This window comes from Patiria miniata, unplaced genomic scaffold, assembly GCF_015706575.1.
Source record: "Patiria miniata isolate m_02_andy unplaced genomic scaffold, ASM1570657v1 HiC_scaffold_6, whole genome shotgun sequence".
Taxonomy (NCBI): domain Eukaryota; kingdom Metazoa; phylum Echinodermata; class Asteroidea; order Valvatida; family Asterinidae; genus Patiria; species Patiria miniata.
This window is the reverse complement of record NW_024037073.1, coordinates 16,701,956-16,725,726: the sequence shown is the minus strand read 5'-3', so window position 1 is coordinate 16,725,726 and position 23,771 is coordinate 16,701,956. Positions and strand designations below refer to the sequence as shown.

At 40.4% G+C, this 23,771-nt stretch overlaps 2 protein-coding genes across 3 annotated transcripts; both read left to right on the top strand.

The window, feature by feature from the left end:
• The first annotated feature begins 37 nt into the window (after nucleotides 1-37).
• Nucleotides 38-9,045, top strand: LOC119743599 (alkaline phosphatase-like). The gene is made up of 10 exons (XM_038220009.1): nucleotides 38-730; nucleotides 1,614-1,840; nucleotides 2,277-2,454; nucleotides 3,201-3,376; nucleotides 3,667-3,769; nucleotides 3,950-4,048; nucleotides 4,687-4,827; nucleotides 6,415-6,606; nucleotides 7,745-7,882; nucleotides 8,052-9,045. Exons 1-10 carry the CDS (start codon nucleotides 655-657, stop codon nucleotides 8,372-8,374), a joined length of 1,653 nt encoding a protein of 550 aa, XP_038075937.1. The 5' UTR covers nucleotides 38-654; the 3' UTR covers nucleotides 8,375-9,045.
• A 4,140-nt stretch (nucleotides 9,046-13,185) lies between these two features.
• On the top strand, nucleotides 13,186-22,142 carry LOC119743602 (alkaline phosphatase-like). 2 transcript variants are annotated; one of them, XM_038220015.1, is made up of 11 exons: nucleotides 13,186-13,324; nucleotides 13,771-13,850; nucleotides 14,216-14,442; nucleotides 15,434-15,608; nucleotides 16,286-16,461; nucleotides 17,373-17,475; nucleotides 17,858-17,956; nucleotides 18,264-18,404; nucleotides 19,216-19,416; nucleotides 20,282-20,419; nucleotides 21,733-22,142. In XM_038220015.1, the coding sequence occupies exons 2-11, from the start codon at nucleotides 13,772-13,774 to the stop codon at nucleotides 21,987-21,989; spliced, it is 1,596 nt and encodes a 531-aa protein (XP_038075943.1). In that variant the 5' UTR covers nucleotides 13,186-13,324; nucleotide 13,771; the 3' UTR covers nucleotides 21,990-22,142. The 2 variants fall into 2 exon arrangements, with proteins under 2 accessions (XP_038075943.1, XP_038075942.1); XM_038220014.1 differs by lacking the exon at nucleotides 13,186-13,324 and adding an exon at nucleotides 13,580-13,590.
• The last annotated feature ends 1,629 nt before the right edge of the window (nucleotides 22,143-23,771 follow it).

Below are 23,771 nucleotides of genomic sequence, written 5' to 3'. Positions count from 1 at the left end.
AGGGTCAGGGGTTCGAATCCAGTTGCTGGTCATATGTTGTGTCCTTGGGCAAGCTACTTCACCCTATTTGCCTCTCTCCAACCAGCAGTATATGGGTAGTGGATTAGCATCCAGTATAAAATTAATGTTCTTGGTCGTATATATCAACATTGGTGGCGCCCTTGCCGAAGCACGTTATGAAATTGGTGTTTTGCGTCACATGATCGGTGTGATAAGCTGGGATGCAATAACGAAAACACAACATTTGTTTCAGCTGTTTGAAATTTTGAAGGAAAACTTAAAGTCAGATTGACTCAAATGACTTTGCGTCAATCTGTCGTAAGATAAACAAGACTAGAACATACATAACCCGTGAGATGAACACAATTATTGATTTAGACCAAAGAAAATGTTTCAACTACTAATGCAAGAAATGACTAACAAAATAAACACGTCACTAGAGCAAAGTCCGTGTTAAAGTTTATAATGTCAAAGAGCATACGGAAGTCTAAGTTTAGCCGTTCAAAGATAACCAGTGAATGCATGAGTCGAAATAATTGTGAATTGGTCCGGGATCCGGGTAAAAAAAAGGAACACGCACACATACGAATTGGTTCGGAAAAGTGCCGGTCGTCCAATCTTTTTCTGAACTGGTTATACACGTAGACTTACAAAATGGCGCCCATGCTTGGAATTTGGTTCGCGGCAGTAGTTGGTTTGTGTGGGATGATGGTCGAGGTTCATTCTCAGGGTAAGTAAAACAATGAAGAAGATTAATGATAGAACATAAGTTTTTATTTCTATATACTTTTTTTATAATGCTTTTTATTGTTATTATAACTTATCGTTCCTGGAATAATGAAACCAAGGATTTTTTTTTAAGCGCCCTATGGACAATGTAGCTCGCAAGCCTAAAGTCACCTGTAAGAGAGGAGACAATGAAAAGTAATTACAATTTTAGAGGGGAGGAAAAGCCAGATATTCTTGGAAAAATCCACGGAATCAGGCAGGGACTGAAAACCAAATCCACATATTGACCAAGGCTGGATTAGAACACGGGTGACAGCGGTGGAAAGCGAGGAAAGTACCGCCATGCAAACCCGATTTGTTACGAAAGGAAAGAGAGGACTATAATGCAGTCGTCAATTTGGAAAGATAACAATGCGTATGCCTAAGTATTAAATTGTATTTAATTAAAGCTTTTAATTAACACACTGCAAAAATTAATGGGCAAAACACTGTTGGGCAATATAATTTTACCCAACATTGGTTTGAAAATACCCAATTTGAGTAAAAAATTTCCAAAAATTGGGAAAAATTTGCCCAAGAGTTTAACCTGTTGATATGTTGACCAACGTTAGTCTACAATATCAATCCATTTTGCCCAACGTTTTTACGGTGCAGAAGCTCCAGCCGCCACAGATATTGAATCATTGCAAGACTATCACAATCCCCCGGATTACATCGCTGAAGGGCTAAAAGCCAAAGTTACACAATCAACATTATTTTCGTTGAAGTTTTTTCAAGAGAGGAAGAATTATTTTCACTGGTTCTCTCGGTCCCATCAAACAAGGACACTAACAATCGCCCGTCTAATCATCTTCTGTACCACTCCAAACCCCCTCCCCCCAAAGGAGCCGAATTTTGGAACGATCAAGCCCAGAACAAACTGAAGGAGGCCATCAGGTCGGCTGAGAATCTGAACCGAAAGGTGGCCAAGAATGTCGTGATGTTCGTGGGTGACGGGATGGGGCCTTCCACCGTAACGGCGGCACGGATCCTCAAGGGGCAACTGGCAGGTTTGAACGGGGAGGAGGCCGTCCTCGCTTGGGAGGATTTCCCCAGCTTCGGACTCTCGAAGGTACACACAAACTGTTGTTACACTCGTCGTAAGGTGTGACCTGTTATTTGTTGTCATGAAACACAAACATGGGTCTCCAATTCTTGCTAATTTCTCTCAGGAAGAATGCAGGCATCGCTTGGGTCATCTATAATCTGTTACAATAACCGTCTGAAATTGAGTGTGACTAGTGATTAGTTTGTATACGCATTAAAAAGACACAACTTAACTCTTTATTACAAAAGATCACTGTATGGCATTGTCTTAGTAGCTCATGCTCCATCACAGAGGCAATATTGTTTCAATGGATTGTATCTGTATAAGGTAGCTTTAGATACTTGAGGTAATTTTCGTTGGGTCGGGGGACTTATTGTGTTTATTTGGTATTAATTTGCACACTGTATAGGCCAGTCCTGTGTACCGATGATGATAAAGATGTTATTTTTTTATATGGCAGACTTACACTACCGACCGTCAAACGCCCGACTCGGCCGGCACAGCCACGGCGTACTTCTGCGGCGTGAAGGCCAAATCCGGCGTGATAGGCGTAGACGACTCGATGGAATACGGAGTATGCTCGGCCAACATCGACACGGCGTCCGTGGACTCCGTCATGACCCACGCCGCCAGAGCAGGCAAGTACAGTATAAGCTCGGAGTACGTAGTCGCCATAATTGCAACCAAAGCGAGGCGGTATAGGCCACTCAACAAACGCGGACTATAAATCTTTATCAGGGTACGCCATCTTGAAAATCATAGCGAAGCAAAAATTGAAATGAGACATGACCCACCTAGAAAACAAATAGATCCTTCGGGGGAATTTGAGCTATCCATATTGTAACAAGGGCGGATCAAGGGAGGGCCAAAGGGGGCCATGGCCCACCCCAAACGAAGCCAATTTTTTTAATTTTTTTATGTGACATCGCAATAAAGGCAGGCAATGAGTACACCACCATCTTTTCCTCAAAAAAACATTGGTTAAAGTGGTCAGAAATTGCCTCAGATCGCACCACAGAGCATCTAGAATCCAAAAATTTTTGGATTCTAGATGCTCTGTGCTTATGTCCCATTTTCTCCACGAGTATTTGAGTGTGATGGGAAAGCGAAAACGAGGTTGTGCCCATTTTCCAGAAAAACTATCCATAATGCCTCCCCTTTCCCAAAATCTGGAGGATACTTGGACATAACATTTTTGCCAAGCTAATGTGCGTTCACAAATTGTACCACTTTTTCCCCGATTGAAGGACGAAAACTGGTCAGCGGTTTTTTTTTTTTTTTGGGGGGGGGGGGCCCCTGCGCTCCGAGCCGTTACTGATCAGAAGCATATAGATATCAACACAAAATATGGAATATGAAATTTTTGGATTTCATTTTATTGAAGGTAAGGCGACTGGCTTCGTGACGACAGCACGTGTCACGCACGCTACACCGTCGGCACTGTACGCCCATGTCCCCAGGCGTAGCTGGGAGGCCGACATGCTCATACCGGCCGATCAGGCGGGCAAAGGCTGCATCGACATCGCTCTACAACTCATCACGCGTGCCAACGATACCAATGTGAGCCAGTCCGTTGTTTTTTTGGCCAAGAATGACAAAGGTTCCTTACGGTGTTTATCCTTTTACTTTTCTTGTGGTATATTATTCACATGTTAATTCATACAGTTGTCCATAATAAGCTGAAAACAAGAAGTTTCTTATGGTTGAAAAGACACTCATTTAAACAAGCTTCTCTGTGCCCCTGATAATCGTATATGTTTAAACGCATTACATCATTGGTCACATTCCCGGTGCCAATGTAAAGAAAAACAAATAAACAAGCTGTCATTTTTAATTCGAACTTCTCAAAGGTAATATTAGCAGGAGGGAGAGTGTACTTAATGCCGGAGACGGATTCTGACCCCGAGTATCCCGACAAAAAAGGCCTACGCAAAGATGGACGAAACCTTATTGGTACGTATAGCATAACAAATAATACCTTTTTGAACAAGGCTTGGTTTATCGGTGTCTGGTTACTTGGCCTCATTTCAATGAGTTGTGTTTGATGAGACGTCAGGGAATCCGACAATATGGCGGCAATTCATTAAAAATATATTGCAGTCTTTGATAAGTTTTAATTTCTTTTAATCTCAGAGGAATGGATTTCTGGTAAGGACCCAGACACAAGCAAGTATGTCTGGAAGTTGGATGACTTCAACAAAGTCGACACGGAGCAGACAGATTATCTTTTAGGTAAAGCTGATAATTATTCTGTCGTTACTCCTTGGCCACAACCATAAATTGATTGATTGATCAATTCCAGTCAGTATAAAACAAAGAATGGATTTTATCGTCATCTTGTGATGCACCAACGTTAAATTGAAAGTGGGGCACTAATTTCGGTGTCTCTTATGGAAGTACATGTATTATTACCTATCAGTTAGGCCTAAGTAGATAATTATGTCATTCAAATAGGGGAAATTACAAACAATATTGAAGCATCCCCACATATCTGTTACATCCACTGAACTGAACCTCACTTGGACAATTTATCAACCGCTTCTATTACGTTTTAAGCGCTTTTCATGCTCGATTCAGAAAACAACATACACATGTTTATTTATGACGTAGGCCTACACCAAGGCATTTCCATTGTTCTTCTAATGCACTCTTGATTGCTTGTCAATAGCTTAAACAAATCTAATTCTCTATTTTTTAATTTCTATATTTTTTTTAGAGAAATCCTCATTTGATTTGTACACGATTTTAAACTGAGGTCGTGCCACCAATCGAGGACGTATTATCCGCTATAGTCTTTGAAGATTATTAAATGCACTTGTATATAAATGAAGGAGTATAGCTAGACAGTATCTTCCGTCAATCCGCTCCAGGTTTGTTCGAGCGGAGCCACATGAAGTACGAGTTCGAGAGAGCCGACGACACGGCAGGCGAGCCGTCCATTTCGGAGATGACAGAGAAGGCCATCAAGATCCTGCAGAAGGACGAAAAAGGCTTCTTCCTCATGGTCGAGGGTAAATTGATCTCTGCCATTTCTGTGGGCCCATACACTGTTATTTCGGTTGTGTAAAAATCAAACGGTTGTGTACTAAATGAACCTAGCAACCTGTTGTGTAAACTGTTGTTTACACAACTTGTGTAAAATATTACACAACTTGTTCAGTTTTTTTTACACAACTGGTTGCTAGGTTCATATAGTACACAACCGAAATAACAGTGTATATCCTACGTTCACTGTGTAAAATCCTGTATTTATAATCCTGTAATTTTGCAAGGCATGCATGTTCTGAACCCGGCTGATGTGGTGTAATATGAGTGAAAATAAATTGATTTTGGGAAATTTTTAAAAATAATATTGCTTCACCCTGCAAACTCAAGAAAAACGACTGCTTATCTATCTACTCAGACTGCTTAGCAAGAAAAACGACTGCTTATCTATCTACTTAGACTGCTTTGCAAGAAAAACGACTACTTATCTATCTGCTTAGACTGCTAAGCAAGAAAAACGACTACTTATCTATCTGCTTAGACTGCTTAGCAAGAAAAACGACTGCTTATCTATCTACTTAGACTGCTTACCTGACTGTCTGTCACGTGTGCCTTAGGCCTACACTAGCCTGGTACCGGCTTTACGAGGCTTGGCTATATGCGTATGTGATGTAGCATTCTTTTAGTACTTTCATGATACATAATTAGCACCACATCACCCAGGCTTAAGTTAAATCATGTCTCACACATCACTGATCATTCTATTCTTCTGTCTAAACTTGAGCTTTATGGAATTAGAAGTGTTGCCCATGAGTGGCCTTACAGTTACCTCTCTAACAGAAAGCAGTTTACCTTTGTTCATAATTGTTCTTCGTCTAAGCAAGGTATTCTTCATGGTGTTCCTCAAGGCTCTAATATTGGTCCCCTTCTATTTCTACCGTATATCAATGATCTAATACTTCCTCTTCTCTCTGTTGTTGTTTTTTGCCGATGGCACTTCTCTGTTGCACACCAATTTTAGTTTGTTTATTTTTTTGAAATTATTTTTACATTCTTTACATCTGGTTTACTACTAACTGTAAATTCCCTCAAAACTTGGAAAACAATAAATCAATCCATCAACATCAATCTATTAAATACAAGTCTCCCTGCTAACGGTGAAAGTGGGTTTTTCCTGTAATCGTGTTACTACCACCCAAACAATTCTGAATCAATTGAAGGCGTGTAAAGGAACTTTTGCAATTACCCGTAGGCTTAAGAGTACCTACCGATTTGACGAGACACTCCTTGCTCAAAGTGAAGGTATAAGACAGATACCAAATACCTCTTGAAATTATTCTACCTAATATGGTATCATTCGGACGAAAAAAATCATTGAAAACGGTTTTAAAAAGTGTGTCCGCGGGCACAGGTTTTTTTTTTTTTGGGGGGGGGGGCTTTAGCAACGGAATCCAGTTGCGAGACCCGAAACTTGTGCATACGTTTTGTCTGTCTTCTCAAAAGTAATCAGTTGTTACGCACCCTTCTTCAGAAAAAAAATTGCACAAGAAGCAAATATACCTTTAACTAGAATGTTGTAAACTCTAGACTTGCCATGTCCTGTTTTCCATAAGGTGCTCGCATCGATCATGGACATCACGACGGCAAGCCATATAAGGCCCTCTACGAAACTGTTGCCATGGATAAAGCAGTTGCCAAGGCGATGGAAATGACCAATGAGGAGGACACGTTGGTGATCGTCACAGCCGATCACAGTCACGTGTTCACCATGGGCGGTAACCCAAGCCGGGGCAATCCCATTTTAGGTAAATAGAAGTAAGATGTATAAAAGGAGGGTATGGTTAGAAATATATTTCAGAGCTTATCAAAAAAGGGTAATTAGAAAAATAATGGAGTATGCTATATTAAGTTCCATTGACAGGGCTGCAAAACTGTGCAGGGTGAGTAAAAAAAAAAAAACCCCAAATGGTGGCCCCTATTTTTAAACGAATTTTTGCATGTAGCGTTCTCCAAATCTAGAATTTGAAAGTCCAATCAATAAGCTTTCTTTTAGTGAAAGAGTCATTCATATCGCTAATATACTTTTCTAGTTATGGATTTTCAACCCAAGCACCGTTATTTAACCTTGTCCACGGATCAGATTTAAGGTATATACGTGATATTTCAGTATTAAAAATGAAACCATATCGAATCCTGAAAATGATATCAGAATAATCTCATTAGTCTCCGGGGTAGCCAGGTAGAACGCAGGGCAAGACTGTAAACTCCTGACACTGTAAAGCATGTTATTTTAACATTGGTAGCAGCAGGTTTTTAAATAAATGTTATGATAAGTGCCAGTTATCATGGGTATGAGAGTGTTCTGTTCGATATGTGAATAATTTATGATTTGCTGAAATATCACCTACCTTTATTGTGATCCCTGGACAAGGTTAAAAACGGTGTTTGTGTTCCAAATTCCACAACTGGAAAAGTACATGAGCGATTTGAATGATTCTTTCACTTATAGAAAGCTATTAATTGGGCGTTTATATCCTTCATTTTGAAAGTAGAACATTTGGGTTTCCTTTTATTTTTAACCACCCTGTATAATATGTAACTAAAAATATAGACTATGTAACTGAAAGTATAGCCTTTAGTCTTTTACAATTGTTTAATTTTCAAGTTTTGCTCCATATAAAGGCTATCAGACTAAGTTAAATCTACAGCAACCCCATCCAGAAAAGAGACTTTTGTTTGTAATTACAGTTACTAAACTACAGTCATCAGTTCCAGTTACTGGCATATTGTTATAGAAATTCAAAACTTTAACCTCATTTACATTGACTTATTACATTATTCTGTAAGAGTCTCCCGAAATGCAGGTGCCAGCTCACCGAACTTACTAAGCAAGAACTATTTTTAAGGGCCACACGTTCTGTTTACGCTCTTTGTGCTGCATAGGGCTGGATGACAGCGGGTATGCTGTAGATGGACTGCCGTACCCAACTCTTCAATACGGTAACGGCCCCGGCGCAAAACAAGACCAGAATAGCTACGGGGCTAACGGAATGCGGAGGAACCTGACGGATGCCGACGTCCGTAAGTTTATTTCTGTAGCCTAATCGGAACGCGCAAAATCTGAGACAAACAAAACTTATTAGTGTACAAAACTTACATGGGATTGTCTGAGGGGCGTGGCTAACTCGCAAAATGGCGATAGGTCAATAGTGACAATCACCGTTTTTCTGTTTTCCCGTGAATCACACAGAGCAGCCCGAGTTTGAAGCACCTTGCATCTTCTACACTGATTCCGAGACCCACGGTGGGGAGGACTTGGCCATCTACGCCAACGGACCCATGTCCCACCTCTTCCACGGAGTCCACGAGCAGAACTACATCGCGCACGTGGTGCGCTACGCCGCCTGCCTGGACTACAAGGAGCACTGCGACACGGAGAGGGTCGTACCGCCGATATCCCACTATGACCCGGACGACCAGGGATGCCCAGGATCAGGAGGGAGCTCAGCCGTTCATCTGCACGAAGTCTTACTGATCTTCACAGCTCTGTTTCTGCCGTTGTGGCAAATCTAGGCAGCTCTAATTCCTCTGTCATATGCAGATCTAAAGGACATTGACTAGAGGTGGGAGTAGGGCACATGGGGTACACATTTTTTTGGGAGGCGCTTATGGTTTGTCATATAGTTTCTTACAATAGAGAGGTCTTTTTGTTTCATAAACTTGGTGGCGGGAGCACTCTGGCAATATATACCTTGAGAGATGCCCCCGTTCCCCTCTTGAGTTATGAGTTTGTCTAAGGAAGCCTATTGAAACTTCATTTTAATCAGAATGTTTCAAATAATTTTTTTCGCTGAAAGAATTTTAGAATGGCGTCTTAGCTTCACACTGAACGTTAGCATGAGCACCGACAAATTATGCCAAAGGTTATTACCTAGGACAGCTAATTTGTTTCTATCAAAAACACTTGAATGATTCTGGATCTTTTAAAATGAATACATGTATTAAAGTCTTAACATCTTCCCTTGCAGTTACCAGTTGTTTAAATTGTAGTTTGAGATTAAGATTTATATCTTGTTATTGTTATTTATGTACAAAAGTATATAATAGAAATTGCTGTGGTTCTCGTGCTTATAAAACATTCAAATGAATTAATAAACATTAGCGTTGAAGGAATACAGTGTAGGATTTGTATTTGAAACATAAGATTGTCACTATAGTTTATTTTAAAATGGCTCTCAGAATGATAACAGTTGATAGTATAGGTTTTCCCGGCCGACTTCACCAAGTTTTCATTCAATTTAACGCCTGGATCATTCAATTTAGATTGAAATTGAAAGATCACGCAGATCGTCATTCGACAATCAAAAAAAGAATCGTTCAATTTCACTATCCCAGCAATCTATCACTCGTCCCCGTTAAAGATGCTTTCATATTAAAAGTATCGCGTTGTTCATTCAGTTTCGTCTGAACCAGCAGTAAGTGGTAGATCGGGCATTCATTTTCATTAATGGGCAAACATATTTCATATTTTGTCAAGCATGTTTTAAGATAATTCTGAATTATCTCGGCGTTTATCATATTTTTTATCTGATGTTTTCAATCCGTAAATGCACACCTCTCTTTATTAATTAAAGGGTCCGTGCGATGAAGTCTTCTCAGGAATACTTTTTTTGCAAATTACTACAACACTGAGATGCTTGAAAACTATACATTTTGACATCTTTTTTGTGTAAGTCTCATTGCAAAGTGAGTGCACATCTTTAAACATTTACAAGCTTCCATGCTTTGCCGGACTACTGAGCGCGCCATTGCTGTGATGTCATTTCAGGAAGACACTGTTCTTTCAAATTATTCACCAAAAATTTGCCACGTGAAAGCTTTTGTGAGAAACGATTGCTCATTGACTTACTGTCAAGTACTGACACAACAAAGAATCACTGAAGAAAAGAAATTTATGACAGCACCATATCAAAAATTCTAGCAACTTTTTGTGCTGAAAAAGCCATGTAACATTAATGTGCCCGAAATGACATCAACATTTTGCTCATGTGTAAATATGGAACTTTGCATATGCATACAAACGGATAGGGCACCAAAAACACACTTCAATGGAAAAATAAAACTTTAAAAGAAAGTTAAAATTAACACAAAGATGTATTTTCAAAGTTTCCATTTCAAGGGGCCATTTAGATAAGTGTTCGGTCAGACATACGCAAGAAAACATTTAAGAAATCACCCAAGAGAAGTTTCCCGATGGTACAACCATTGCCAAACCTTCATGCTCCGATGTCTTGCACGTCAAGAAATCATCAACACAGAAAACACAAAGTGAGTAATTGGACTCAATATCGTAAAAAATGAGTCATTTTGTCCGTGTGGTGAGACACTTTGAGCCAAAGTGTGTAATAATATCAATGTCTCATTTTTTACGATAATGAGTCAAATTACTCACTTTGTGTTTTCTGTGAACGTAAAGAAATCCCTTGATCAAACGTTTAAACAAGTAGAAAAGATCAACAGTGGAAAGGAAATTATCTTAGCCCTTTTCATGTCGGTACATTTCGTATCCCTCATATCAGTTGATTTGTTACATTGTAAATGTTACAGTCACCGAGACGTTTTGGGGAAGATCAACCTCGGAGGAAAATAGGAATATATATCACTTAAAAATCGTATTCATTTGAATGACCAAACGATGAAAGTAATTGCCCATAAACGAATCAGAAACGAAAAGCATGGTAATATACACTGTGATAATGATAAAGTAACATGTTGCATTGTCGTATGGAGTTCCATGTTCAATGTTTGTATCTGTCAAAACGACGACTGGTTAGACATAGAAAATCATCAGTTTTTAGTTTGTTTGTTAGAAAAGCATTAGAGAATAATTTATGAATCCAGTAATAAACTTTCTATCCGTGAGCGTGTACACTGAATTTCAGAATTAAATAAAACAGCAAAAATGCTGCCTTTATTTAAGAAGTGAAGAATTCGGCCCCAATGACATACGCAATATCAACAGCCGATAAGATTGTTCGAACTTCAAGAGTGTAAAACTGTTGGACAAATTCGGGGGTTTCCCTGTAAAACATTTGGTTGTGTAAATACATGTAATATGATTATGATAAGGTAACATGTTGCATTGTCGTGCAAAGTTCAATGTTCAATGTTGGTATCTGTCAAAACGACGACTGGTTATACATAGAAAATCATCAGTTTTTAGTTTCTTTGTTAGAAAAGCATATAAGAGCATAATCTTTGAATCCAGTATTCATTTTCTTTTCGTGAGTATGTTCACTGAATTTCAGGATTAAATAAGACAGCAAAAATGCTGCCTTTAGTTTAGAAGTGAAGAATTTGGCCCCAATGACATACGCAATATCAACAGCCGATAAGATTGTTCGAACTTCAAGAATGTAAAACTGTTGGACAAATTCGGGGTTGTCCCCCCAAAACAGATATTTGTGTAAATGATATGATCATGATAAGGTAACATATTGCATTGTTGTGAACAGTTCAATGTTCAATATTGGTGTCTGTCAAAACGACGACAGGTTATACATAGAAATCATCTTTGTTTAACCGAACTGAAAAAAAAAAAAATACTAGTTTCTTTAAGACTTACAGTCATGCCCCTCACAAGTCAAATCACAAGTGCGTCAAGCCAGTTTAAGATCAACAATGACAAAGAAATACTTACAAAACGTATGTTAAATGTAAAAACAAAACCGCCTATGTTCAAAGAAGTATAACGTGATTGGCCTTTGATGACTGCAACTTGTTGATTCATATTCTTGTTCACGTGAAGACTAGAACAACCCTCATCGATACCTCGGTAGCACATTCTGTTCTAGGAATAATATCAATGCTCACCGATTACTCATGGACCTCTCAACCCGGATCTATATTTGTGGGTTGACATACACTTGTTATCTCTGACAAAGGCCATATACCAAATTTCAGAGAGGTGGTGTGTTTAGATGCTAATGTTGGAAAGAAGCCAGTTAATTTAAGTATTGGAATAATCGCTACAAACGACTAAAGCCCGGTTCATACTTCACGCGAATGCGAATGCGAAGCGAATGTGACGTCATGGCACATTCGCTGCGAAATTCGCCCGAGTTGAAATATGTTCAACTTTTACGAATTCGCAGCGGGAATACTGGCCATGACATCACAAATTCGCGTTCGCTTTCGCTTTCGCGCCGAGTATGAACCGGGCTTTATGCTGTGGATAATATTACTGACAGTTAGATACTCCCAGTAATACGGGGTCACGTGACATGTTCAACGCTTTGTCCATCAGGTGACAAACCGGAATTGGTCTCATAGTTTTGAGTTTGTTAAGTTACAAAAGTATTACAGCATCATTTATGAATATCAGTATTCATTTTCTTTCCGTGAGTATGTACAATGAATTTCAGGATTAAATAAGACAGCACAAATGCTGCCTTTAGTTTATAAGTGAAGAATTTAGCCCCAATGACATACGCACTATTAGCCGATAAGATTCCCAGACCAACAGATTCCGACTATTCCTGATGAATCTTAGGTCAGGTAGCCTCCGGTAATACAATGTATTACAATTTACATCACCTGACAAAAACGGGAGGAATTCCTCCTTTTTCCGAAACTGTCCGAAGTTTGCCGAATTCATTTCGTCGACAATCGGATAGTGTCCGAGTATTTCCGAGTATAATATAGGTTTTATTAACTGCTAATTGCTTATTAAAAACTTTTAAAAACTAGTTGATAATTAATATCCATTGCTTTTATTTAGAAAACTTGAAATTCAACGACGATTTCGAGGGGCGAACTTTTTGCTGCGTCATGCACTAGTTTGAATTTGACGACCGTTACCGGCATTTTCCAAAACGCGGCGTGGTCTCAATTCGGCTCCGCCTGCTAACAGTGCTGTTTGGGTGTCCAACTTTGAAGATTCCAGGTTAAAATAAGTCGATGTTTTTTTACAGAAGTATTAAACTGTATATCATAACTGTATGATATATGAAGCAAGTGATTTATTTTTAAATACATTATCGGAACATTAAAAGCTTTATGTGAGTAAGCGAATTCGGAAACGAAGTCGAGCTTTGAAAAAGGGCCGTCAATGTCGTCATGATTATTTTTAGCCACGGAGGCTGCCTGACCTACAATTTAGACGTGTAGACGTCGGGGGAAATTGTCAGGTCGGGGAACCAGACTACCGATAAGATTGTACGAACTTCAAGAGTGTAAACACTGTTGGACAAATTCGGGGTTGTCCCCCCAAAACAGATGTTTGTGTAAATAATATGATCATGATAAGGTAACATATTGCATTGTTGTGAAGAGTTCAATGTTCAATATTGGTGTCTGTCAAAACGACGACAGGTTATACATAGAAAATCATCTCTGTTTAACCGAATTGAAGACAAAAATTACTAGTGTCTTTAAGGCTTACAGTCATGCCCCTCACAAGTCAAATCACAAGTGCGTCAAGCCAGCTTGAGATCAACAATGTAAAAGGATTGCTTACAAAACGTATGTTAACTGTAAAAAAAACCCGCCTATGTCCAAAGAAGTATGATCGTGATTGGCATTTGATGACTGAAACTTTGTTGATTCATATTCTTGTTCACGTGGAGACTAGTGCAACGACCCTCATCGATACCTCGGTAACACATTCTGTTCTAGGAATAATATCAATGCTCACTGAGCATTCATGGACCTCTCAACCCGGATCTATATTTGTGGGTTGGCATACACTTGTTATCTTTGACAAAGGCCATACACCAAAGTTCAGAGAGGTGGTGTGTTTAGATGCTAATGTTGGAAAGAAGCCAGTTAATTTAAGCATTGGGATAATTGCTGCAACAACTTATGCTATTGATAATATCACTGACGGTTAGACACTCCCAGCCCAAGATCTTGTTTTTGTTGTCGTAAAAGTTTGACATTATTTTATTTTCAATCCACCTTCTCTACAGTATGATGTCCACGATGACGTTTGGATGGCTTGCCGCATTGATTACTATTTTAATGTCAGTACGGACAGTGCAGTCACAACGTAAGTGTTACAACTTTTGATGAAAAGTCTGTTCTTTTTGTAAATATCCCGATCACTCTTAAGCCAGAGTTCGCTACCATGTTTTATCATGGGGTAAGTAAAGAAGTACACCAAACTAACGAAACTATATATGGTTTTGCTTTGCTTTATGCCAATCTGTGATTCTGAACATCATGATCTGTTTTCAAATGAAAACTGGTATAAGTAAGCTGGATACTGTTTTGGGGATTCTCTTTCCTGCAATGTAGGCCTAAACTGTGGTTAAAGTGTGTTTTGCTTTTTATCCGGGAAGTTGATTTGTTAGTGTCGAAAAGGACAAGCTTATTGATACCAAACCATCTGAGATAAGCATTATTTCTTTTCAGCTGCCCAGGTCTGGAACGATCAGGCGTATGATACGCTCAAGAAGGCCATTCTCCGGGAGGAGACACTCAACACCAACACGGCTAAGAACGTGGTGTTCTTCGTGGGTTCCGGCATGGGGTTAACCACCGTGGTGGCGAGCAGGATCCTGAGGGGGCAACTGGACGGTATGAAAGGCGAGGAAACTATCCTCGCATGGGAGAATTTCTCCACCATGGGAATGGCAAAGGTAGACCTGTAGATCCAGCTAAAGCATTTGAAAGGCATTCCATACGATCGTGCAAATATTAAGCCTCTGATATGTATATGGGAATGGCCTTTTGGTTTAATTGATTACAATTTAAACAGTTGAATTGTTTTTACAGGTAGCATAATGAGTGCTATCTTACTGATATGATCTATGAAGAGCTGTTTCTGTGACGTCAGTTTAGGCGCTCGCTTTTCAGTTTGTTTTTTGTAGTTTCCAGGATTTTTTCTGTGGAACCCGACACAAGTTGTGCATTAAGTTTGCTCACAGAGTATGCCATGCCACTGGATAAAAGCCAAATTACACTACAACACAGAATTTACCCCACGTAATTTTTAAAGGTCAGGCAATCTGTATGCCTAGTTAAGCGTCTGCCAAAATGATGACAGCGTGGTTTAGCTATGCATATTAAAACAAGTGCCGGTGCACAATAAACTCTGGCCGTCTTGCATGAAAGTGGAACGTGGAATCTATCAAAATGATCCCTGCCAGAGCTGAAAAATGCGACGCCCAAAATTTTGACGCCGATGGCACATATGGAACTCCATACTTCAAATGTTTACATAGATTTATGGGGATTTATGATAAATACCACGTGACTGAAACATAACTGCACATATTTTGCCTCCATTTACAAACTTTTCATAAACCTCTTTTCCAATTATTACAAACGTTTTTTGTTATAAGTATTTTAATTATTTTATTTGCTTTGTTTGAACATTAAAATGTGGTAGTTATATTTTGTGGGAAACTTATGAGGCCTTATTTTGGTCAATTTTCCGGGAACAGATCGACCGACCACCAAATGACATGTAAAAGCCCCTGCCAGAGCTTAAAAAAAGATGCGTTTTAACGTTGGGGGATAGAATGCACTGGGTTATAGGCCGCTCAAATGTATGGTTCGTCCATAAATACGAAGATAAGAAATTTACTTTCTCGTGTGTTCAACGAATGCTTGCTTTTACGATTCTAGACGTATACAACCGACCGACAGGTGGCTGACGGTGCCGGTGCCGCTACGGCGCTCTTCTGCGGCGTGAAGACCAAGTCCGGCTTGGTAGGCGTGGACGACTCGGCAATGCTTGGTGATTGCAAGACCGGGCAGGCAGCTGCCGTGGACTCCGTCATGATCTCGGCAGAGAAGGCTGGTCAGTCCATCTCTTTATTTGAATCCAAGACTGGATTTGGGTTTTGGGTTTCCCCAATGGAGAGTGTTCGTGGGAAACGCGATAAGGCTGTTCTGATAGAGGGCGCGCTTTCAACAGATTGAATCAAATATAGTCTTGGGAACTTTGGCACTCGGAGCCCCAAAATTCCAAGCATCCCCCACGGGCGTAGACTATGGAATATCCCCTTGCGCAGCAAGGCAAGGGTCTATGATATGCGAGCCGATTTGGCGATTAATTATGCCTAACTTGACTTTACAGCGGCCTGACTACAAGATTCTGACCATTCAGCGAGCGGTGTTCGGTAACCTGTTGTTGTATTACAAAAACATGGCATCGCAATAGACCAATCAATAGCTTAGTCCACATTTCTGATCGGAACGTCGTCACAGTTTCTGAAGTCGACATCGATTGGCTCGCGCGCATGGTCGCATAGAATTTGCATGTTAGGATATAACTATCAGGCGTTCGACCGTGACCGGCTCTGCACACGTGAAAGTATGAGCCTAAGACCATGAAGCTGTGCTCAGACAACCACGCGCGCCGCATAGTGCGCGCAAAGTATGCTCGAAATTCTTGGGTCCGGTTGCCAAAATTCCCAGGGTCAGGTTTGAGTTGGTGTTAAGAAAGCCATGTAATATACAAATCATCTATCACAGGGAAGTCAACAGGATTTGTAACTACGGCCCGCGTCACGCACGCCACACCGTCAGCACTCTATGCCCATTCCCCGGACCGGGACTGGGAGAACGACGCAGATATCCCTCAGAAGGAGGCCGCCATGGGATGCACAGATATCGCATCTCAACTCATCACGCTGGGCAAGAACACTAAGGTGTGTCAAAGCATCAAGACTCTTGCAATATCAAACAAAATCCTTAGTTATAAGTGTAACCTAATCTCGGAAATAAAGAATTATGTAAATTTCACGCTGTTGTGACGGCCTGGTCTCTGGATATTGTAAAATGTCTTTGAGTATAGGACATGATAATATTACTATGTATATAGCATTCAGTTACTTTTCAGACTACTTGCTGCTGTTTTATTGCTGTTGTAAGCTGTCAAATTGTTAAGAGAAACCTGTTTTGTTAGACAAGAACAACAAAATGAGAAATGAGACTTGTCTGTCATTACACCATGGGTTTCCATGGCATCGTAGACTGAAGCACTGAAATCGTGGTCTGCGGGTAATTCTGCAGGTTGTGGATTCGAGTCCAGCCTGGATTTATGGTGCGTGTGCCCTTGGGCAAGGCACTTTGTCACTCATTGCTTCTTCCCAGCCAGGAGTAAATGGGTACATGTGAGGGCTGAGATGGTTATTGTGATTGATTTCACCAAAGTGTCGAAATGGCGGCATCGAGCATGTAGACTCCCCACGGAGCTGAGAGTGTATTTGGAATGTTTCATTGGTGTTGTGAGCAGGGGTAATAATGATGTAACGCCTTGAGCACAATAAGGGTGAACAAGTTTATTAATACACATTATTATCATCAAAGATGCATGTAATATTAATTATTGTAGAGCTTTCGTAAAAGTGAAAGGTCAATCTTTTGAGGTTCATTAGTTTCAAAACAGATAATTTGAATTTGACTTTGCAGCAGTGCACTGCTTGAAACCAAACTATGAACTGACTGATCAGACGGGCAGAGCTCCAAACGACAGACAGAATAAAATAGCATTTGCTCTCGTACTTTGTTACGCTGATTGGTAAGTGTTATTCCCTGACACATTTCCCTTTTCTTGCAGGTTATATTGGGAGGTGGGAGGGCTAACATGATGCCTAACACTGCCGCTGATCCAGAATACCCAAACCAAAAGGGAACCAGACAGGATGGCCGCAATCTTATCGGTGCGGTGTTTGTTTCTCAATAGAGTAATACCTTATAGTCTTTCCTCGTGTCATTCAAATCTAGTAAACTTTTCCCAAATTTTGATTCAAGAGAATATAATAGAAAACGGTTCGTTTAAAAGTATGTTATTCCTTAGTAAACACATAAGTAAACTCAAGCTTTGATTGGCTTCAACTTGACAGTAAAGGTGTCGTGGCACGTCGTTTAATTGTTAGGCCTATTACCCACAAAGACCGATACCAGTCAATATTTCAGTTACCCATTTTTAGGAAAAAAATTGATTAAAAATCCATTGCCGACCTCCAGAGATTACTGTGTGAGGAAATATGATTACATATAAAAGAAATAATACATACATATATTTGCTTTTTAATCATTTAGATGAATGGGTGTCGGGTAAGGATCCTACAACCAGTGAGTACGTTTGGAAAGCGGAGCAGTTTAACGCAGTCGACCCGAAGACAACTGACTATATACTTGGTGAGTTAACGCAACCCTGGTTAAGTTAGTGTAACTTAAGATAACGTGTAGTATTCTGCAGACACATCAAGATTTGAAATTTTAATATTGTAATCGGTGTAAACTCTACGGTGGCCTCTAAAGTACAGTTATGTGACAAATACAATTACAGACTTCTATAGGGTTATCCGAACGTCTCCAGACACTGAGCACATCAGAATTTAACTAAGTCAAAGTCTCTGAATGCGTGTACATAAGGTCCCTTATGCCTATCTTGACTGACCTTTGACCTTTATGCAAAGCACGTTTCATTCTCGTGTCCACACAGGATTGTTCGAGCCCAGCCACATGCAGTACAGCGAAAACGGGAACAACGACGGCGCAGGGGAGCCCTCTATCGCCCAGATGGTGGAAAAGGCCATCAAGATCCTGCAAAAAGATGGCGACGGGTACTTTCTCATGGTGGAAGGTAGGTGTCGGAAAGATTAGCGACTTTCTATTCATATTCGTACAAAGTGGCCAAGTACAGAGGGATTGTTATTATTATTATTATTATTTATTTGACCAAAATTACAAACACAGAGATGGGCCAGGGGCAACAAAAGTAAAAATACTGTAGTCCGCGGACCTGCTGCCCCACATCAAAGTGCTTTAAAATCAATATACAAGAAATATATATAGAAATATAAAACACACGCAAACAAAAGGAACAACACGTCATTAAACAATGTTTAAAAGACAAAATTCGCACAAATATTTTTGATCAGTTCTTACAAGTTTCCCCGAAAAACTTGATCAGTTCTGTCAAGTTTCCAATCGAAAGTATGCCTGAATCATCTCATTACAGACGTTGCAATGTAATTCATATAGTTCAGTAGGTAGAAATATGTATCTTCTGTTTTGGTTTCCAGCCGGGTTCAGTAAGAACACTTGCTTAGAAAAACAATTTGTGCGAAGCAACTGAAATCGGATCTTGAACGGATCGTCCAAGTTTATGACCTTACCTGCTTGTATTTTTTATACCCATATTACTGTAAAACCTTCTGCAGATTACTTAACAGCTTAGGCCAATACAATGTGCCTATGGTGGGGCTTGCCTATCACTGTTTGACGTCCTTTATTTTCGAGCCTTTAAGTGCAATTAATTTTGTTTTAGTTTCTGACGAACCCCCTATTGATTTTCAACATGGAATTTAAAATCTGAAGATTTTTTTTTGAGAAGCAGTCTCCATGTTAGCTGAAACAGTATTCTTAATAAAACAAACCTTTATTTTTAATAGGCGGTCGTATCGACCACAGTCACCATGACAACAACGCCTACCACGCTCTCCACGACACCGTTGCTATGAACGAGGCCGTTGCCAAGGCGATTGAGTTGACCAATGAGAATGACACGCTGGTGATCGTCACGGCCGATCACAGTCACACGTTAAGCATCAGCGGGTACCCGTGGCGCGGGAATCCCATCCTCGCCAAAGGATGTAGGTGGTTTTCCGTTTGCATTATGGGTAACGAAAAATAACTGGAAAGTGCGTACTGCCGATTTAGTGCGTAATTTGGACTCTGTGAAATAATGACTCATTGCAAATGTATTTCGTATCCCTCCTTGAACATACTTTAGTTATAAGGTTAAAATAGACCATATCTTTCTATGACATGGGATTTCATTATTCGCATTGCATCATGGGAAAACTCACCAGCCGTTAATACATATTGCCAAGCGATATAAATCTATATGTTGCATTAATTAGGCAATGCTGCATCTTTTGGTAGCTCATGGTTTAAGTTATATTTTGTATCTGTGAAAAATGTTTTCATTTATGAAGCTTCTGAATGTATTTGTGTTTATCGGATGTAAACAAATGCATGACACCATAATATCCTGAGCATTAGCGAGGACATATAGAGGCAGAGTGGCGCAACGTAGTAAATCTTTGTAAATTATGTTAAATAAGCTGCTTTTTACTACAAAACTTTATTATTAGCAGTGTTGTAGTCGAGACCATCACAAGACCAGACACAAGACCAGACACAAGACCAGACACAAGACCAGACACAAGACCAGTCACAAGTCCAGTCTCAAGTAACACTGAATGAACAATAACAAAGGAATGCCTTTGTTGCAGTTCATTTGAATAGCTTGTGACTTGAATTGAGACTGAAGGTCTTGTGATGGTCTTGTGATGGTCTTGTGATGGTATTGTGATGGTCTTGTGTTGGTCTTGTTATGGTCTTGTGATGGTCTTGTGATGGTCTTGCAGGGTCTCGACTACAACACTGATTATTAGCTTTTTTTTTAGAAATAGCTTTATTGTGAAACTATCCACGTCGCTTCTTGTCTTTCAGTTGCGTCCGGCAGGCTACTCATGGACGACGGACTGCCCTACACCACCCTGGCCTACGCTGGGGGACCTGGGGGTATCAAAGAGAGACAGAGCTTCGAAGACACTGGAATGAGACGGAACCTGACTAATACTGACACGGGTAAGGCACTTTGCCATGTTTTAATGTAAAAAGACACTCATTACAAGCCAGAAAGCCACTCAGGGTGAAGCGCTAAAAAAACATGTAAAGGAACAAAGACGGTTACAGTGGTCGCTTGCCCTGTACCGTACCCCAAAGCACAACTGAGCGGAGTTATACAGGGTGAGTAAAAAAAAACACAACGAAACCCAAATGTCGGGACCATTGTTGTAGTAAAGTTCTGCATGTAGCAATTCATTAGCTTTCTTTTAGTACAAGAATCATTCAAATCACTTATGTACTTTTTAGGTTACGGAGTTTTAAACACAACCACCGTTTTAAGGTTCTGTCCATCCACGGATCCCACGAAGGTTTGTGTTCTTTCAGCAAAACGAAACCAAATCACATAGGGATGCGTGTAAATTGTTTTCGTTTTGCTGAAAGAACGCACACCTGTTTTTGTGATCCGTGGACAGAACTTTAAAACGGTGGTTGTGTTTAAAACCCCGTAACTTGAAAAGTACATAAGTGAATTGAATGATTATTATGCTAAAAGAAAGCGTATGAATTTAGCTTTCATATTCTAGATTTTGAATGTGCTACATGCAGAACTTCACTAAAAACAATAGTCCCGACATTTGGGTTTCGCTTTTTTTTTTTACTGACCCTGTACATGACTTTATCTGAAGGCATACAGGACAGATCGTGGCCAATGCTGAACCACTTGACCAAGGACGGGATGGTCACCACAGGGTGGACTTTTGCCGTGCCTTTTGATGGATGGGGTACTGTTGTACACCAGCTGTTAGTGTACAGACACTGTCATTGGCGAATGAAGCTTTACTCGCATGGCATCATGGGATAGTCTAGGCCTACATTCTTTTGTAGACCCCGACGGGAGGGGGGGGGGGGTATTCTTCGATGCCCAGTTATTGAGTCTTTTCTTTTCTTTTCAGAATAGACCATATAAGTTGCGGCCATCTTAGACGGCATCTTTTGTTATTTTTATTGAATAACAATGAATTTACAAAAGGTTCACTTATGCATATATCCCGGAAAAAGAAAGGCACTGGCCGCTAACATGCTGCTACGCATAAGGTTTATAGAGATGGTTCATCAGCCGATGTAAATGAACATCAATATATGGTATAATTTTCCCAGACGGGTGGCTTATACAAGGTCACAGGACCCACAAATATAATTAATACAGTCCCAGAGTATCCTAAGTAGGTGTATCATTACTTATTCATGCGTTATAATTCACTCGTCCAATCAGCGTGCTTAGAAATGACATCATGTTAACCTTTGACACAATTCAGACATTATTTCCACAGAGCAACCGGATTTTGTTCAACCCGCGTTGATCCCACTGGCTACGGGCAGTCACGGCGGCGAGGATGTGGCCATCTACGCCAACGGACCCATGTCCCACCTCTTCCACGGAGTCCACGAGCAGAACTACATCGCGCACGTGGTGCGCTACGCCGCCCGACTCGGCGGGAACGAGTGTGGTGGGAATGGGGCGCCCTCGTCGGGCGGTTTCGACCTGCTGTTGACCCTAGCTGGAGTGATGTTGTGTGTTGCATTGTAAACAAGAAAAGAAAGAATCGGATAAATACGACCCTGTAACATTTGGGGACACTCCCGCAGGCGTAATTTCTTTTTCCTCGGAGGGTTAGGGGCAATGTCATGAATAATTCAGTTTTTCCTTTGAATCATTGCAAGACTTAAGTTCTCGTTCTATTTTCCCCTTAATTTAAAATTATCTCAGTAATAAATTTGGAGAAGAAAAATAGCTGATGAAAATGAGCAGCGACGACGTGGATTCGAACCAGGGATCTTTGTATCCATAGCTCATCTGGCTATCCACTAGGCTACTGTGTGGTGGTAGCTCGACGACAACCGTTCTTTTAAAATGCTTTAATGTATTGTAACTAGTTGAGTAACTAACATGGATAAACATGAATTATTCATGACATTGCCCCTAACCCTCCTAGGAATAAAAATTACGCCTCCCGCACTGCCCTTTAACGACGCTCAGGTGATGACGGTTTAGTTTTGTTTACAAAGGCAAACCAACCTCAGCAAACCTTGCCCATTTCCCCATACCTTGTGTAAAAGTTGGGACAGTTCAACTGTACTTCTCAGCTATCCCAGACACATGCAAAATCACCTAGGCATAACCGTCTCTTCAAAACAGTCCCTGGTTTTTTTCCCCTGACACAAATCTCTTCAATCCTTTACAAATAACCTTTGAATAGATTCTGTCAACCTTTTCACTTTGGTTCGTGTGAATACGCACGCACTCGATGGCGAGCCAGTGGTATATGTCATGTAAAGTATAGGTTACTTCACTGTCCCGTGTACACAACGGGTTGTGTTGTACATTGTATCAACACTGTGAAAGTCGATGGAGAATATTTTTGTAAATTGTTCCAACGTCGTCGTTCAGATATTAACCGTGTCCTCATGTCTGATATAAAAGGGAGAAAACAAAACGTTAGTGTAAATGTCTGAATTTCTTTTCATAGTGCAGCAGATAGTGAAATAATTGGGGGAATTGTGTGACCATGAAATGAACTGAAACCCCCGGGGCGAGTCGAGACACAAAAAGCACCATTACCTAGCAACGACGTCTCATGGGTGCACACCTGTAAATAGGCCTAAATCCATCCGCCGAGCTCATGAATAAAAGTTATACCCTCAAAATATTCTATATTAGAGAGTTCTGAGAGCCGTAACATTGAGGAATAATTGAAGAGATATGGCAATGAATCTCTGGCCCGGACTCGGGGCTTTCAATTCTGAGCAATTTGGATACAATTGGGCTCGAAAGTGGCGCTATTTTGCCATGTTGTGGAGGGATCGTTTTTCAAGATGGCTACTGTTCCGCTTTGGGGAAAATAGTCGTCGTCTTCTTTGGGCGGGAATTTTTCGAAAGGTCAATGGTCAACCCACCAAAAAATGAAAAGAAATTAAAAGATGGCATGTCGATCATCATTTTTCTGTGCAGCTTAAATACTTGTGAGAGTTCTGAGTAATTTAAAAAGAATTTTGAAGAATGGTCATTTAGCACTAGTGGCTATGGGATTTTTTTTGCACTGTTGCACCCTGTAAGAGAATAAGAATCATGGGGGCGCCGTGCATGCGCTATGCCGCGGCGGTTTTTTTTTTAGGGGGTGGAACCTACGGGGAGGGGGAAAAAAAGTATTTCAAAGGTATCAACCAGGTTTTTTCCGCAACAGATGCTCCCAAATCGTAAGAGGGTCGCAGGTTATTAGCCGATTACATCAATTTCGAGTTGAAAAGGGGGGGGGGGGTGTATATTCAGCTTCAAAGAAGCTGAAACTCAATTCAATGTTGTTGGGGGCGC

Excerpts from the sequence above, each read along its gene's own strand:
- LOC119743602 (XM_038220015.1), top strand. The coding sequence starts at position 13,772 with ATGATGTCCACGATGACGTTTGGATGGCTTGCCGCATTGATTACTATT. Across the intron at positions 13,851-14,215 it reads ACGGACAGTGCAGTCACAAC|CTGCCCAGGTCTGGAACGAT; the intron begins GTAAGTGTTACA and ends ATTTCTTTTCAG. Across the intron at positions 18,405-19,215 it reads GTACTTTCTCATGGTGGAAG|GCGGTCGTATCGACCACAGT; the intron begins GTAGGTGTCGGA and ends TATTTTTAATAG.
- LOC119743599 (XM_038220009.1), top strand. The coding sequence starts at position 655 with ATGGCGCCCATGCTTGGAATTTGGTTCGCGGCAGTAGTTGGTTTGTGT. Across the intron at positions 3,377-3,666 it reads CGCGTGCCAACGATACCAAT|GTAATATTAGCAGGAGGGAG; the intron begins GTGAGCCAGTCC and ends AACTTCTCAAAG. Across the intron at positions 3,770-3,949 it reads AGATGGACGAAACCTTATTG|AGGAATGGATTTCTGGTAAG; the intron begins GTACGTATAGCA and ends TTTTAATCTCAG.